This window comes from Schistocerca piceifrons, chromosome 4, assembly GCF_021461385.2.
Source record: "Schistocerca piceifrons isolate TAMUIC-IGC-003096 chromosome 4, iqSchPice1.1, whole genome shotgun sequence".
Lineage (NCBI taxonomy): Eukaryota > Metazoa > Arthropoda > Insecta > Orthoptera > Acrididae > Schistocerca > Schistocerca piceifrons.
Genome location: NC_060141.1, coordinates 369,031,460 through 369,047,774, shown reverse-complemented (window position 1 = coordinate 369,047,774; position 16,315 = coordinate 369,031,460). Strand labels below are relative to the sequence as shown.

The 16,315-nt window shown below is 39.2% G+C and overlaps 1 protein-coding gene across 1 annotated transcript in view; it reads left to right on the top strand.

Moving 5' to 3' along the window:
* Positions 1–16,315, top strand: part of LOC124795847 (tyrosine-protein kinase Abl) — a 448,464-nt gene that overhangs the window by 425,159 nt on the left and 6,990 nt on the right. The window contains exon 14 of the mRNA XM_047259929.1: positions 5,742–5,983. Coding sequence (XP_047115885.1) covers positions 5,742–5,983 — 242 coding nt within the window. The remainder of the gene's footprint in view (positions 1–5,741; positions 5,984–16,315) is intronic.

Here is a 16,315-nt window from a genome sequence, read left to right as displayed (position 1 = left end):
AGAAGGACAGGCATACACTCGCTTGCCTGCTCGTGCGCGCGCGCGCCCGCCCGCCCCCGCCCGCCCGTACACACACACACACACACACACACACACACACACACACACACACATATATGTAAATGCATAGAGGTTGGGCCGAGATGTCAGTCGAGGCGGAATTACAGAGGCAAAGTTGTTGAATGACAGGTGAGATACGAGGGGCGGCAACTTGAAATTAGCGGAGGTTTAGGCCTGGTGGGTAACGGGAAGAGAGAATATATTTAAGGGCAAGTTCCCATCTCCAGAGTTCTGATAGGTTGGTGTCGGTAGGAAGTATCCAGATAACCCGGACGGTGTAACACTGTGCTAAGATGTGCTGGCCGTGCACCAAGGGATGTTTAGCCACAGGGTGATCCACATTACCAACAAACACTGTCTGCCTGTGTCCGTTCATGCGAATGGACAGTTTGTTGCTGGTCATTCCCACATAGAAGGCTTCACAGTGTAGGCATGTCAGTTGGTAAATCACATGGGTGCTTTCACACGTGGCCCTGCCTTTGATCATGTACACCTTCCAGGTTACAGGACTGGAGTAGGTGGTGGTGGGAGGGTGCATGGGACAGGTCTTGCCACATTGTGGAAATCACCAATGAAAGTTCGGAGTTGCAATGAACTCTTTTATTACTGTGTAGATTGTGTGCAACAGTGAACCATTGGGGTTACAAACTGAATACGTCTTGACACTCTGAAAACTGGCTACAATCTGCATCATAACAGTGCTGTTGCACATCTACACTTACAGTAACACTCAGTAGTACTGTTTAAGATAGAGATTTACAAAATTACAACAGAATATTAGTAAACAGAGATAAACTGTGCACAGAATAATTTAGGTACATTATTTCCTAATTAGTATGTATAGGTAGTTTTGAAATAAACAATTCAGAAGCTTGAAACCCGATAATATACAGAAATTAACAATGTGAGTTACATTTGATTAATTTATAAGCAAAGTATAAGTTGTGTCATTTTCCTAACAAAAATTGGAGTTACAAATTAAATATGAGTTTATTCAATAGTAGCCACATAGTTCAAAATGGTTGCTAGCACTGAAAATCAGTATATGTTTACATTTGTAATAAAGGGCTGCATAATTTGCCTTTAATTACAAATGATATTGCAAGTATTTTACATTGTTGATGTATTATATGGCAAACTTTGATCAAATAATGCATACAATGTGAATAGAATATGAGGCAAATATAAATTCTAATGAACATTGGTAGTCATTAAAGAACTTAGCTAATTAGTGGCTTCAATGTTAACAAAAAATCTTCCTACCAGTTACAGAGTCTGGATATTAAGTATACTCGAATCTGACATTGTCATGAACTTTCTGTTTTGCTTATAACCAGAACTTCTTTATTGTTGTTGTTGTCGTGGTCTTCAGTCCTGAGACTGGTTTGATGCAGCTCTCCATTCTACTCTATCCTGTGCAAGCTTCTTCATCTCCCAGTACCTACTGCAACCTACATCGTTCTGAATCTGCTTAGTGTCTTGATCTCTTGGTCTCCCTCTACGATTTTTACCCTCCACGCTGCCCTCCAATGCTAAATTTGTGATCCCTTGATGCCTCAGAACATGTCCTACCAACCGATCCCTTCTTCTGGTCAAGTTGTGCCACAAACTTCTCTTCTCCCCAATCCTATTCAATACCTCCTCATTAGTTACGTGATCTACCCACCTTATCTTCAGCATTCTTCTGTAGCACCACATTTCGAAAGTTTCTATTCTCTTCTTGTCCAAACTGGTTATCGTCCATGTTTCACTTCCATACATGGCTGCACTCCATACAAATACTTTCAGAAACGACTTCCTGACACTTAAATCTATACTCGATGTTAACAAATTTCTCTTTTTCAGAAACGCTTTCCTTGCCATTGCCAGTCTACATTTTATATCCTCTCTACTTCGACCATCATCAGTTATTTTACTCCCTAAATAGCAAAACTCCTTTACTACTTTAAGTGCCTCACTTCCTAATCTAATCCCCTCACCATCACCCGATTTAATTTGACTACATTCCATTATCCTCGTTTTGCTTTTGTTGATGTTCATCTTATATCCTCCTTTCAAGACACTGTCCATTCCGTTTAACTGCTCTTGCAAGTCCTTTGCTGTCTCTGACAGAATTACAATGTCATCGGCGAACCTCAAAGTTTTTACTTCTTCTCCATGAATTTTAATACCTACTCCGAATTTTTCTTTAGTTTCCTTTACTGCTTGCTCAATATACAGATTGAATAACATCGGGGAGAGGCTACAACCCTGTCTCACTCCTTTCCCAACCACTGCTTCCCTTTCATGCCCCTCGACTCTTATAACTGCCATCTGGTTTCTGTACAAATTGTAAATAGCCTTTCGCTCCCTGTATTTTACCCCTGCCACCTTCAGAATTTGAAAGAGAGTATTCCAGTTAACGTTGTCAAAAGCTTTCTCTAAGTCTACAAATGCTAGAAACGTAGGTTTGCCTTTTCTTAATCTTTCTTCTACGATAAGTTGTAAGGTTAGTATTGCCTCACGTGTTCCAACATTTCTACGAAATCCAAACTGATCTTCCCCGAGGTCGGCTTCTACCAGTTTTTCCATTCGTCTGTAAAGAATTCGCGTTAGTATTTTGCAGCTGTGACTTATTAAACTGATAGTTCGGTAATTTTCACATCTGTCAACACCTGCTTTCTTTGGGATTGGCATTATTATATTCTTCTTGAAGTCCGTGGGTATTTCACCTGTCTCGTACATCTTGCTCACCAGATGGTAGAGTTTTGTCATGACTGGCTCTCCAAAGGCCATCAGTAATTCTAATGGAATGTTGTCTACTCCCGGGGCCTTGTTTTGACTCAGGTCTTTCAGTGCTCTGTCAAACTCTTCACGCAGTATCTTATCTCCCATTTCATCTTCATATATATCCTCTTCCATTTCCATAATATTGTCCTCAAGTACATCGCCCTTGTATAAACCCTCTATATACTCCTTCCACCTTTCTGCCTTCCCTTCTTTGCTTAGAACTGGGTTGCCATCTGAGCTCTTGATATTCATACAAGTGGTTCTCTTCTCTCCAAAGGTCTCTTTAATTTTCCTGTAGGCAGTATCTATCTTACCCCTAGTGAGACAAGCCTCTACATCCTTACATTTGTCCTCTAGCCATCCCTGCTTAGCCATTTTGCACTTCCTGTCGATCTCATTTTTGAGACTTTTGTATTCCTTTTTGCCTGCTTCATTTACTGCATTTTTATATTTTCTCCTTTCATCAATTAATATCAATATTCTTTTGTTACCCAAGGATTTCTACTAGCCCTCGTCTTTTTACCTACTTGATCCTCTGCTGCCTTCACTACTTCATCCCTCAGAGCTACCCATTCTTCTTCTACTGTATTTCTTTCCCCCATTCCTGTCAATTGTTCCCTTATGCTCTCCCTGAAACTCTCTACAACCTCTGGTTTAGTCAGTTTATCCAGGTCCCATCTCCTTAAATTCCCGCCTTTTTGCAGTTTCTTCAGTTTCAATCTGCAGTTCATAACCAGTAGATTGTGGTCAGAATCCACATCTGCCCCTGGAAATGTCTTACAATTTAAAACCTGGTTCCTAAATCTCTGTCTTACCATTATATAATCTATCTGACACCTTTTAGTATCTCCAGGATTCTTCCAGGTATACAACCTTCTTTCATGATTCTTGAACCAAGTGTTGGCTATGATTAAGTTATGCTCTGTGCAAAATTCTACAAGGCGGCTTCCTCTTTCATTTCTTCCCCCCAATCCATATTCACCTACTATGTTTCCTTCTCTCCCTTTTCCTACTGACGAATTCCAGTCACCCATGACTATTAAATTTTCGTCTCCCTTCACTACCTGAATAATTTCTTTTATCTCGTCATACATTTCATCAATTTCTTCATCATCTGCAGAGCTAGTTGGCATATAAACTTGTACTACTGTAGTAGGCATGGGCTTTGTGTCTATCTTGGCCATAATAATGCGTTCACTATGCTGTTTGTAGTAGCTAACCCGCACTCCTATTTTTTTATTCATTATTAAACCTACTCCTGCATTACCCCTATTTGATTTTGTATTTATAACCCTGTAATCACCTGACCAAAAGTCTTGTTCCTCCTGCCACCGAACTTCACTAATTCCCACTATATCTAACTTTAACCTATTCATTTCCCTTTTTAAATTTTCTAACCTACCTGCCCGATTAAGTGATCTGACATTCCACGCTCCGCTCCGTAGAATGCCAGTTTTCTTTCTCCTGATAACGACGTCCTCTTGAGTAGGCCCCGCCCGGAGATCCGAATGGGGGACTATTTTACCTCCGGAATATTTTACCCAAGAGGACGCCATCACCATTTAACCATACAGTAAAGCTGCATGTCCTCGGGAAAAATTACGGCTGTAGTTTCCCCTTGCTTTCAGCCGTTCGCAGTACCAGCACAGCAAGGCCATTTTGGTTAATGTTACAAGGCCAGATCAGTCAATCATCCAGACTGTTGCCCCGGCAACTACTGAAAAGGCTGCTGCCCCTCTTCAGGAACCACATGTTTGTCTGGCCTCTCAACAGATACCCCTCCGTTGTGGTTGCACCTACGGTACGGCCATCTGTATCGCTGAGGCACGCAAGCCTCCCCACCAACGGCAAGGTCCATGGTTCATGGGGGTTCTTTATTAACTACTTGTAATTCACATAGTAATTAGCATCAAACTAGAGTATTTTATATTCATGTTTGAGACTTAAATGGCTCATCAGAGGGTGATCTGTAACAGGTCGAATACTTAAAACATGTTACAAATAATCTAAGACTAATGGATGGACTAACTGTTGGCAAACATTACTCAGATGGATGTTCGTCTGTGTATTCCTGGCTCTTCTACTTCTTATTCCCATTCCCTGTATCACAGTCATTCAGTTTTTCAAGATTTTCATATATTTCATTTTCATAATTTTTGTAATGCGATCACGCCAATCTGTTTATCTGTAATGGCACATTCCTCGCTTAAAAGTTACAATTTTGATTTTGATGTGGGTGTGGTGGTGGTGGTGGTGGTGGTGGTGGTGGTGGTGGTTATTGTTGTCGTGATGGTAGATGAACATTTTGAGTAGTTGTAGTAACAGCTTTTTCCTCTCTATGGAACTGCTCCATGAAAAACTGCAGTGTTGTGTTTCTTCACCCAACTATGTCTTATCTATCCTCTGAAATTTTTAGTAAGTTTTTCTCTATTTATTCAGTTACATCACCATGTGATGTGATAAGCAAATTACATGTTTAGCTTGGATACCCAATGGTTAGAGTATATTGTTTCTTAATTTATGTGTCATTTGTTGGTGACAAGTTGAGAATTTGTGATGTAGAGCTTTCTGGGTATATCAGAATTAAAATTTGGATTTGGCTAATGTTTTGAAGATACAAGTGTGTGTGTGTGTGTGTGTGTGTGTGTGTGTGTGTGTGTGCCTGTGTGCCTGTGTGTGTGTGTGTGTGTGTGTGTGTGAGAGAGAGAGAGAGAGAGAGAGAGAGAGAGAGAGAGAGAGAGAGATATCACGTAGTGTGTATACGTGTATCTAGAGAATAAACACAGGATAGGAAAAGTCATTGTTATTTTTTCACGTGTATTAAAAGATTTATTTTTTGAGTTAGTTTATTTAGCATATCTTATCTGTAATTACACTTATTGAATGTAATCACAGATACTGTTTCTCTGCAGGTATAACACGAGATCTGCAGAGCTTGGCAGCTAGCAATAAAGGTGACAGTGAGAGTGACCTTCAAGATCAAACACCGGATACTGATGACTCAGGGGCACACTCTTATCCTGATGCACCCACAGGAGCTTTCTTTCCTTCCACTAGTTCCTTCAAACGTGCGCCAATCATGGGTAATCGAGGCTTAGAGCAACGAGGAAAGAAGTCCCGAGCCTCGGCCACTAAAGAATCTTCATCCCAAAAGGTAAAACTAATTTGACTACTCAAAACACTAATGTCAATATACAAAGAACATGTATAGAGATTTTTGATGATGGTGTACCTTGAATTTTAATTAGCAAACCAGGCTGTATGTTACTCTTCCATTCAGTATCAAAATGAAAGTGCCATGTAACCAGTCCATTTAGAATGAAGGCAGTAGGGCCCTACTGGTTTCCACACAATTTATTTTCTCCTGTTCATCACTGTTTGAAGTTACGGTACACAGAAAAGAACCAGATGGTACACCATGGCCTACACACATAAACTCACACACAGAGTTGCAAACATCCTAAAGAGACAGGGCTTCAAAATTGCATATAAGCCTGGGCAAACCCTCCAGTCACACCTAAGCCAGCCAGCTACCGAGAGGGACAAATTCCAGCAATCAGGAATATATAAACTTGAATGTCAAAGTTGTGGTGCAGTGTACATTGGCATGACATGCAGGAATTTTGAAACACGATACAAAGAACGTATCAGATGTTGGAAGTATGAAACAAACCATTCCACATTTGCAGAACATTTAAAACACCATAACCATCGTCCTACAAACATGGAACAAGAAATGAAAATAATGAGAATAAGCAACCATGACAAACATCTTATAAAACACAACAAAACTTCCACATCCAGAAAGCCAAAGCAGGAAACAAACACATGATAAATGAACAAACACACATCAGCACAGGCTCCCTACTACACGTAATAAAGGAAATGATAAGATAAAACACAGAATCTCTTCCCCCTTCTCCTTCTGGACACACACACACACACACACACACACACACACACACACACACACACCACACCACAAAAAAAGTGTATCACACCAAAACCCACACAAGCAGAGCCAACAATATATATAATGAAACACACACACACATGCACACGTACACAAATGCACACAGAAATACATACAAAAGTAAATCACAGATACTTCAATAATTACACTTGAATGTTTGGCAATAACATTCGTTCTTTGGCAAAAACATTTGACAGTCAGCAACAGAAACCAAAACATTGCACTGAAACAAGCATTCAGTTCATAGTGCTGTGGAATTGGGGGGGGGGGGGGGGGGGGGGGGGGGGGGCAAATTGGCTTTCATAAGAAGAAGAACACCAAAAATGCAACAAGAGCATAATATGTAAGAAATTGTCCACACAACCTGTAAGTACAGTTCAAAACATTACTACTTAATAGAAAATACCAACCACCAGAACTGTTTATAACCTATAGGTACAGTGACAAAAATGTAAATTAAATAGCAAGCATATGTGCATATTCCAGGCCACTGATGATGCATTGCAGGAAATAAAGGCGAAACGTGTATGGTACTAAAATTGTGTTTTATTCAGTTGCTGTCAGATGGTCCATAAGTAAAAATTATCAATATACTGTAATATTACACGTAACTAAGGAAGACCAGACTACAAAAGTTGAAGATGTCTGTTTGAAGTTAACCATTCTGCCTCCCAACTTTTACTTCACTTTTTAAAAATGCAGTTCTTGTTACGTCATATAAATAGCATCATTTTTTTCTCAGAATGTAATGCTCCAAAGATATCTTGCAGGTTTTCCTGCACTTTGTGTCTCATTTTTCATTCTAGCCTACTTGAAAAGTGAAAAGTTTTAAATCTTGTTCACACTTTCTGAAAATCGGCAGTTGTTTAAAGAAAGAACATAAAAAGGTAGAGCAGAGTTCAAAATGAGTGTCTGTTGTGACACCAGTATGATGATTCACAAAAGATAGTGTTATTAGAGGTACCAACTTCAAGGTTCTTAAAAACCCAGTAATATGTAGAATGATATCCAAAGAATTCTTACCTATGAAAGCACTAGCTTCCACAAGAAGAGTAGTGACGGACTCTTGCTATCATATAAACGTTGACATCCCATGCTTTGGAGATGAGTGATGTAGCCCCTCCTTTGCATACATTACACTCCAAAAAAGTTGAGTGACATAGGACCTATTTTTGTCATTTTTCAGGTTTGTGAATGTACTCCAACATTTCTCCTAAGTCTGTCATCTGTGTAAAAGTACTTTATGATACTTCTGCTGCCACAAGAAAATGCAGTTGGAAGCACACGTCACTCATATTGGCGAGAAGAGGTTAAGACAACAATGCAACTTTTTCTTTGTGGCATTCATGTTCCCTTTGTTGCCACACATCATACTCATACCACACAATGTCATATGCAGCGCAAAAGACGTCAGTTGTCGTCTGCTGCTTGCTTTGTATGTACTTTCAAGAAAGCCTTACAGTACTGTGCTGAAAAATAGAATAGGGCTAGCTAAGATCTAGTTGGCCAGAAGCTTAAACAAAAATGAACTTAGGTTTTGCAGACAAGATGCTTTGTTGTTTATGAAATGGAAAGACACTAAATCCATATGCAAACTCTGCAGGCTGCCATATGGTGCATGGTGGAGGGTCCCTGTACCACTTCTTGTCATTTCCTTTCTTTTTCCCCTTTGCGAATAGAGCGAGGGAAGAATGAATGAATGACTGCCTATATACCTCCATACAAGCCTTAATCTCTCTTGCCTTATGTTGATGATCCTTATGTGAAATGTACGCCGGCGGCAGTGGACTTGTTCTGCTGTCAGCTTCAAATGCTGGTTCTCTAAATTTTCTCAGTAGTGGTCCTCAAAAAGGATGTCATCTCCCCTTCAGGGGAATTTGAGTTCCTAAAGCATCTCCATAATACTTGCATGTTGATCAGACCTGCCAATAACAGATCTAGCAGCCCACCTCTGTATTGCTTCAATGTCTTCCTTTGACCCAGCTTATCAGGAACCCCAAACACATGAGCAATGCTCAGGTATGGATCCCACAAGTGTTCTGAATATGGTGTCCTTTACGAATGAACCACAATTTCCAAAAACTGTACAACTGAAGTCGACCATTTGCCTCATCTACTATGATCCTTACATACTCATTCTATTTCATATTACTTTGCAAAGTTATGCCGAAATATTATTGATCTGGTTGGTCAAACAGCTCACTACTAATGCTGTATTTGAACATTCCGGAATTGTTTTACCTAATCATCTACATTAACCTACATTTCTCTACATTTACAGCTAACTAGCTTTCACCATACCAACTAGCAGTTTTGTCTAAGTCATTTTTTATCCTCCTACAATCACTCAATTTCAACACCTTCCTGTACACCACAACATCATCAGCAAACAGCCACAGATCGCTGCTCACCCTGTCCATCAGATCATTTATGTATATAGAGAATAATAGTGGTCCTATCAGTCTTCCCTGGGACCACCCTGGTGATAAGTCTTGTTTGTGATGAGTACTAGGTCCTGTTACTTCAAGAAGTCTTTGAGCTGTCACGTATCTGGGAACCTATTCTGTAGGCTGGTATCTTGAAGAGTCTGCAATGGAGTACTGTAGGAATTCTAGGAATGTGGAATCTGCCTGTTGCCCTTCATTCATAGTTCACAGTATATTATGTGAGAAAAGGGCAAGCTGAGTTCCATATGAACAGTGCTTTCTAAAACTGTGCATTGCCACCTCAAGGATCTGTATTAAATTCTAACTTATGTTCAATAATTTTGCAGCAAACCTATGTTGAGGTTTTTGGTCTGTAATTGTGTGGGTCAGTTCTTTAACCATTCTTATATACAGGAGACATGCGCTTTTTTCTAGTCACTTGGGGCTTTGCGCTGGGTGAGATTCACTATAAGTGCAAGCTAAGTAAGGGGCCAATTATGTCCTCCATATGGGAGTATGTGTGATGGTCAAATAACAGTATGATTGTAAGATCCTCCTGCATGAACAGTTTCTTCATTGCAAAATTTAAAACTTCAGCTTGCTTTTTGCTGTCTTGTACTGCCACACCAGATTGGTCAATGAATGACTGGATAGAAGCCTTCAGTCACCTTCGTGATTTTATGTAGGACTAGAGTTTTCTTGGGAATGTACTAGGAATGTATTTCATTTGACAACTAAACATAAAATGATTACATCTAAAGTCAACATGAGAAATTTGAAAATGAAGAAACCGCAGGACAGTTGTTTAATCCACAATCTTTTATTGTGTACACATGACTGGTTTCGGAACAATTAAATTTGTATCGTCAAAGGGGTTAGGATGGTCTCAGTGATTCAGTGATTTTCTTTTCTACACCAGATGATGGAACTTCAATTGTTCCAAAACTGGTCATGTGTACACAATAAAAGATGGATGATTGCACAACTGCACTGTGTGAGGAGCATTTTTTCAAAACTTGATGCAAAAAATTCCAAAATCGAGTTAGGCATGGTAATGATATAATGTTGATCTTCTACAACAACTGCTGGACCCAGTTTTAGCAATAGACAGCTACTGTTGCGTGTGTATGAACACTCCAAATCATGAAGTTTTAGCAAAACACGATATATACATTCTTACAGTTACAGCAAAAGTTGACAAATGCAATGTAATTACTCTGTGGTGTCTCAGCTCTTTTTCTGCAGCAAGCAGTTAATAATAATAGGGTATATTGGTTGCATTAAATAATGTTACTCATTGTTGTAACAGTATTGACTGATGGGAGTAGTGTTGCAAACAGATTTCATTGTCACCACAACACCTGCAGCTTACTTTTACCCAAGTGTTCATTTGACGCTCACAGTAGTCTACGAAGATGTATTGCAACCTTAAGCAGGGTGGATGATGATTCTTGTGATTCGAAGAACGTCTTACAGATCAAAGAATGTTTCGATGGGAGAAAATACCAATTCAAGAACAACTTACATCGATCTGAAATGAGAATCAAAAAGTGTAGAAAGGAATCTATCGTCAAATTCAATCATGGACCTGAAGTTTTGCCTTCAATAGCTAAGGAATGAAGGAATACAAAGCTGTTGAACTCTGTCATGAAGATATTTCTCACTTTCATCATTACATGACACCATTAAATAATAAAATGGACCAAGGTAAGTTTCTGTTAAAATTTATTAATATTTCTTCACCTCATTGCAGAATAATGGACACAAAGAATGGAAAAGGAAGAATACAATGACAGTGAAATATACCATTAAAAAAATAAATGGTAAAGTAGTGCCTGTATGTACTGCCACTTTCCAAGGACTATCTGCCATGTCAAAGGAGAATTATCGTATCTAGCAAGATGATTTCCTGTAAGAGAGAGATGTCCAAAGGAAAGGAGAGGAGGTGTCAGAACAGAGAAGGGTCAAAAGGAGATAACTGTTGTCATTAAGATTAATATTAAAAAAAAATATAGATGCAGAGAGAACCATCATGAAAGGGGGAAGTCTAAGAGATTTATTTGCCTTCTGTCAGTCAAATTTTAGAGAGATTCTGTGAAGAAAGGAAAAAATTTAGAACTGGAACAATATTCCCTACCAAAATACTAGCATATATTTTACAAACATGTCAGTCTATCATTCAGGACACCTCATAGTGATTCCTGCTCCACTTGTAAGGTCGTTTTAATGGAAATAAAAACAGAAACTTGCCTGCAGAAGAAGAATGAACTGTAAACTAGATACAAATTACATAAAATTTGTGCAAAGAGGTTTTATGATACAATGAAGGAAGATAAACAAACTGCCCTTAAGATTTGCTTTGGCATGTAGCAAAACCAGCCTATTCCAAAATTATGATCAGTGATGTTTTGCATGCTAAACTAGTATGATTACACAATCCATGCACCATGATCCATGTTACGGAGCAAAAGACTGAAAGCATTGTTTTCTACACCCAGTTGGAGACAAAATCGTCAAGAGGATGCAATCATGTTGCTTCGGCTTTGCTGGACTTCCTTTCCGACTTAGATAAGAAACAACCAAATGATTGTACCAATACTATACACCTGTTCTCATATTGTTGCAGCAACCAAAATAAAAACATTTGTACGACAACAATCCTACAGCATGCTTGGAAAAGAGCACGAAGTTCAATAATATTTGTCACTTCTTCCCTGTTCGTGGCGATAACTACATACCTCCACACCACGAGGCTACAGAATAGGTTCCCAGATACGTAACTGCTCAAAGGCTTCTTAAAATAACAGGACCGAGTGTTTTTCTCCTAAAGAATATTATGATATTTTAGAAAATTATGATACTCAAAGTCCTAAACACCGACTGGACTGTTAAAAACCTAGAAGATAGTGCACAGAAAGTACTAAAATCCAAGCTACCTTTCAAAATTAACAATCAGCATTTCATCTCAGACAAGAAAGAAAAGAAGATTGTTTATGTGTTTCTGAGTGATACGTACTGTGGAGATCCAGCACAAGTTGACATCCTGATATGAACGAAACCATGCCATCCAACAGTACTAACACACACTGTTCTACCAAAACAAAATATGATGAGCAAAGAAAAGAAGAAAGATGTAATTTTGAAATTACAGATGATGCCAAGAAAAGAAGAAAGATGTTTCTGCCTTGCTAAATATTTTGAAGTTGCAGATGATGCAAAGGAGTTTTACCAAAATGTCCTAGAGGAATAATGTATGGCTGTAACAGGAAAAACTTCACAGTAAAAAATGTGATTGCAACATGCAATAATTTTTGTGTTACTTATTTCATACTTTATGATAATAATGATATGAGTTAAACAATTATGTTAAAATAGTTACCATTGCTATTATTGTATTTCTCTTATTATTGTTTGTGTTCTCAACAAAGTCAAAAACTATAAATTAAAAAAACTGCTTTATATAATAATATATGCAAAAATGTGCCTCTTACAATGATGCAGGCATATAATAAACATTATAAAAAATAGTTGTGGAAAAATTACATTTAGATAAAGAAGGCAACATAACTGATACTAGCAATGATTATAAGCATTTATCATCTCTTGAAAAAACTGGAAAAATCACACCTTAATATTCTGTTACAAAAATCAAATTTTCATCTTATTTCATTGAACATTTTCTTAATATCACTGAGATCTAGTAGTCATCTAAAAATTCAAACACTCAAATGTATTTAAGTGAAAACAGAAAAACTCCTTTCATGAAAAACAGTATCCGTTGTATTTATGAAGTTTTGAAAAAATGCTCCCTCAATTTGTAAGTTTTATATAAAAAGTAGAGGCTTACTATCACATACCTTTTTGAATTTGGTACTGAATTGTAGCACCTTTGATATACAAAGGCTGTCTAGTTGAATTAACTTCCACCCCAAATAGTTCACCTGTAAACAGACTCAGTGAGATACATTTTCTTAAATTGATTCTGGCTGCAGAAATGTCTAAATGGCCTTGGAGGAGATGTAATGTTTGTGCAGAATGAAGCAAAGCAAGATCTGAGAAAGTGACAAGGAAAGATACCTGGTACTATTGTGAAGAATGTGACACACGACTTAAGTTTTCAAAATGCAACCGATTAATTTTCAGTAAAAATGTACCCTTTAAAGGGTTTTATTTTCATTACTAGTGACTTGGAATTCTATCTCAATTTAGAAAATGAAAGATTTAAAAAGATTGCTACTTTTCCAAAACAATCCATTTTCATTTCAAAATAACTGAAACAAGTCTGTTTATTTGCGGTATTTCACAGAAAAAAGACCCTTCTTTCAAATGCAATAAACTGATGTAAGTTACGTGCAGTAGAGCCTGCTGCACAAAATTCAGAAAAACTATGAAAAAGCACACTATCAGTCAATTGCACTACATCCCCTTTGCCCAGTCATGAAAGTGTTAATATTCAATTGCCAAGAAAGCATGTTCAACCACTGATTTCAAGACTTCCTGTGGCTAACAATGAGTTGCAAATGTGTTTATATTACAGTCATCCATGGTAAGGAAGAACACAAAAATATATTTAGAATGTTGTCACAATACAGATAGCACTGAAAATGTGATAAAAGCCCAGGAAATGGGTCATCAGTGAAATGCTTGTAGGGCCTTGTAGCATATCAGAAATGGAGATAGCAGGACAAGTTTTGATTACTGGGTTACAAGAATTGGCAACTCTTTTGGAATCGTCATGGTAGGAAAATGGAGAAATAAACTTGTCATGAAAAGGTATTGGAGTAATGTCCAGAAAGATGCAGAACAACTCGTTGTTCAAGAGAAATGTGACTTCAAGGAGTGAAAGAGATTATGCCAGAGAGGTAAATGCACTAAGGTGATCGTGAAAATGAGCAGCTGATCGATTTGAGATACAGGAAGCAGAACAGTCTGTAGGATCCTCACATCAAGAAAGAAAAAAAAGTGTTGCACTTGTGGCATTCAAAGTGTCTGATCCATTGTACCAGATTGTCCAATTCTCATCTTGGCAGAATACTCATGCTTTGATCAGTTACAATTAGTTATTGCTGGTAACGATTATGTTATGTATTACAGACTACTAGAGAAGTATTAGGGATAGTGAACGAGAGATAGATGACAGTGACAGGAATCATTCCTGAATTGTGGCTGATGGAAATTCACTCCACATTATGTGCTGAGCTACCATCTACAAAGTTTTTTGATGGCAAGAATTCGGATATCATATGTAGTAAAGCAGACAGCAACTGCTTGGAAATTGTGTTACAAAATATGTTCTGCTGTAGGGTATTGCATGTAAAGTTTATAGACATATTTACCTATTTTTGTTGAGTTGCAGCCGGGCACAAGAAAAAGAGTGCTATACATTTAAGGTTTCGGTCAGACATTCGCAAAAGCACAACTTTCTCATATGATCTCTGTCCCTGGTCATTGTGGATGAACTCTGTATAGCAACTGTGCCTAATGTGACAAGCAGTCTTTGGGTGGTGGAGATCAGAAAGAGGCTGGGCTGGGGAGGGGGGAAGGTATAGCAAGCTAGGGTTGAGGTGGGGGAGGGTGTAGTGCTGCTTGTGGGGGCTTGCAGTTACGTGGTGGGGATGGGGCATGGCTGCCAGGTACAATTCGGCAGTTCGGAGGTTTGAGGAGGGAGGGAGGAGGTGAGCAGAAAGGAAGAAGAGGGGAAAAAAGACTGGGGGGGGGGGGGGGGTGAAATAGAAGACTCTATAGTGCTGAAGTGTGGAGATAGGAAAGGGGATAGGTGGGCAAAGGACAGAGACTATTGAAGGTTGGTGGGTGGGGGTTACAGGCAGGTATGTGGCATATACTGCAAGGAGAGTTCCCACCTGCACAGTTCAGGAAAGCTGGTGTTGGCAAGAAGGATCCAGGCAGGCCTTGAAAGAGGCATTGAAGTGAAGCACATTGCTGACAGACAGCTTGTTAGTTGTCTTGCCCATGTAGAAAGCAGCACAGTGGTTGTAGCTGAGTTTGTAAATCACAGGACTGCTTTCACAGGTAGCCCTGCCTCCGATGAGATAGAGAGGCCTGTGACCAGACTGGAGTAGGTGGTAGTGGGAGGACATATGAGACAGATCCTGTATCTAGGTCTATTGCAAAGGTACAAGTCAGGGGGGCAAGGGGTTGGAGTGGGGATGGACAAGGTTATTGTGTAAATTTGATGGGTGGTGGAATACTACTGTGGGAGGAGTGGGAAAGGTAGCAGATAGGATAGTCATTATTTCAGGACATGACAAGAGGTAGTCATATAATGCAGGTGGGAAATCTCTCTCCTATATATCCTATGTTCCTAGAAGCATCCTGGCCTCAACCTTCATTGGTCCCTGTCCTTTCACCCACTTATCCCCTACTGTGATCCCATTATTCCAGCACTACTTAGCCTCCTGTTCCACCAGCACACCAACCAGTCTGTTTTATCCTCCTATAGTACTCTCCTTTTCTGCTCCCCTTGCCCCTCCCCCTCTACCTCAAATCCCCCAACTGCACTTAGCAGCCCTATCCTGTCCCCACAATGTCTCGTCCACCCCTACCCTTTTATTGCTCCATGTCCCTGACCCAGCCTCCTCCTCACTCTCTCCTCCCTCCTCCCAACTCCACCTACAGATTGCTTGTTCCATCAGGTGCAGTTGGTGTACTCAGCCTGGCCTCAATGGCCAGAGACAGTGGTCATGTGTGTGTGAATTGTGCTTTTGTGTATGTGTGTGTGTGTGTGTGTGTGTGTGTGTGTGTGTGTGTTTTCCACTTCTGAAGGAGGTCTTTCAGATGAAAGCTCAGATGTATAGCAGTCTTTTTGTTGTGCCTGTCAAAAACTCAACGTCTGCTCTGTATGGTGAGTAGCAAATCTTATCTTTTTCATATGGTCATTACTCCTTCCTAGATTTTCCATTGTTGATTTTTACCTATTTTTGATCATTTAAGTTAATGGTTTCAGAAATACAAAGTTTATGCAATGGCATGTTCATTTTTTAAAAACATTCTTAGGAGTATTGTAATCTAGAACTATCTGTCTGAAAATTATGTAATCAGTCCATTTGTAGTTTTTCCCCTCCAGTTA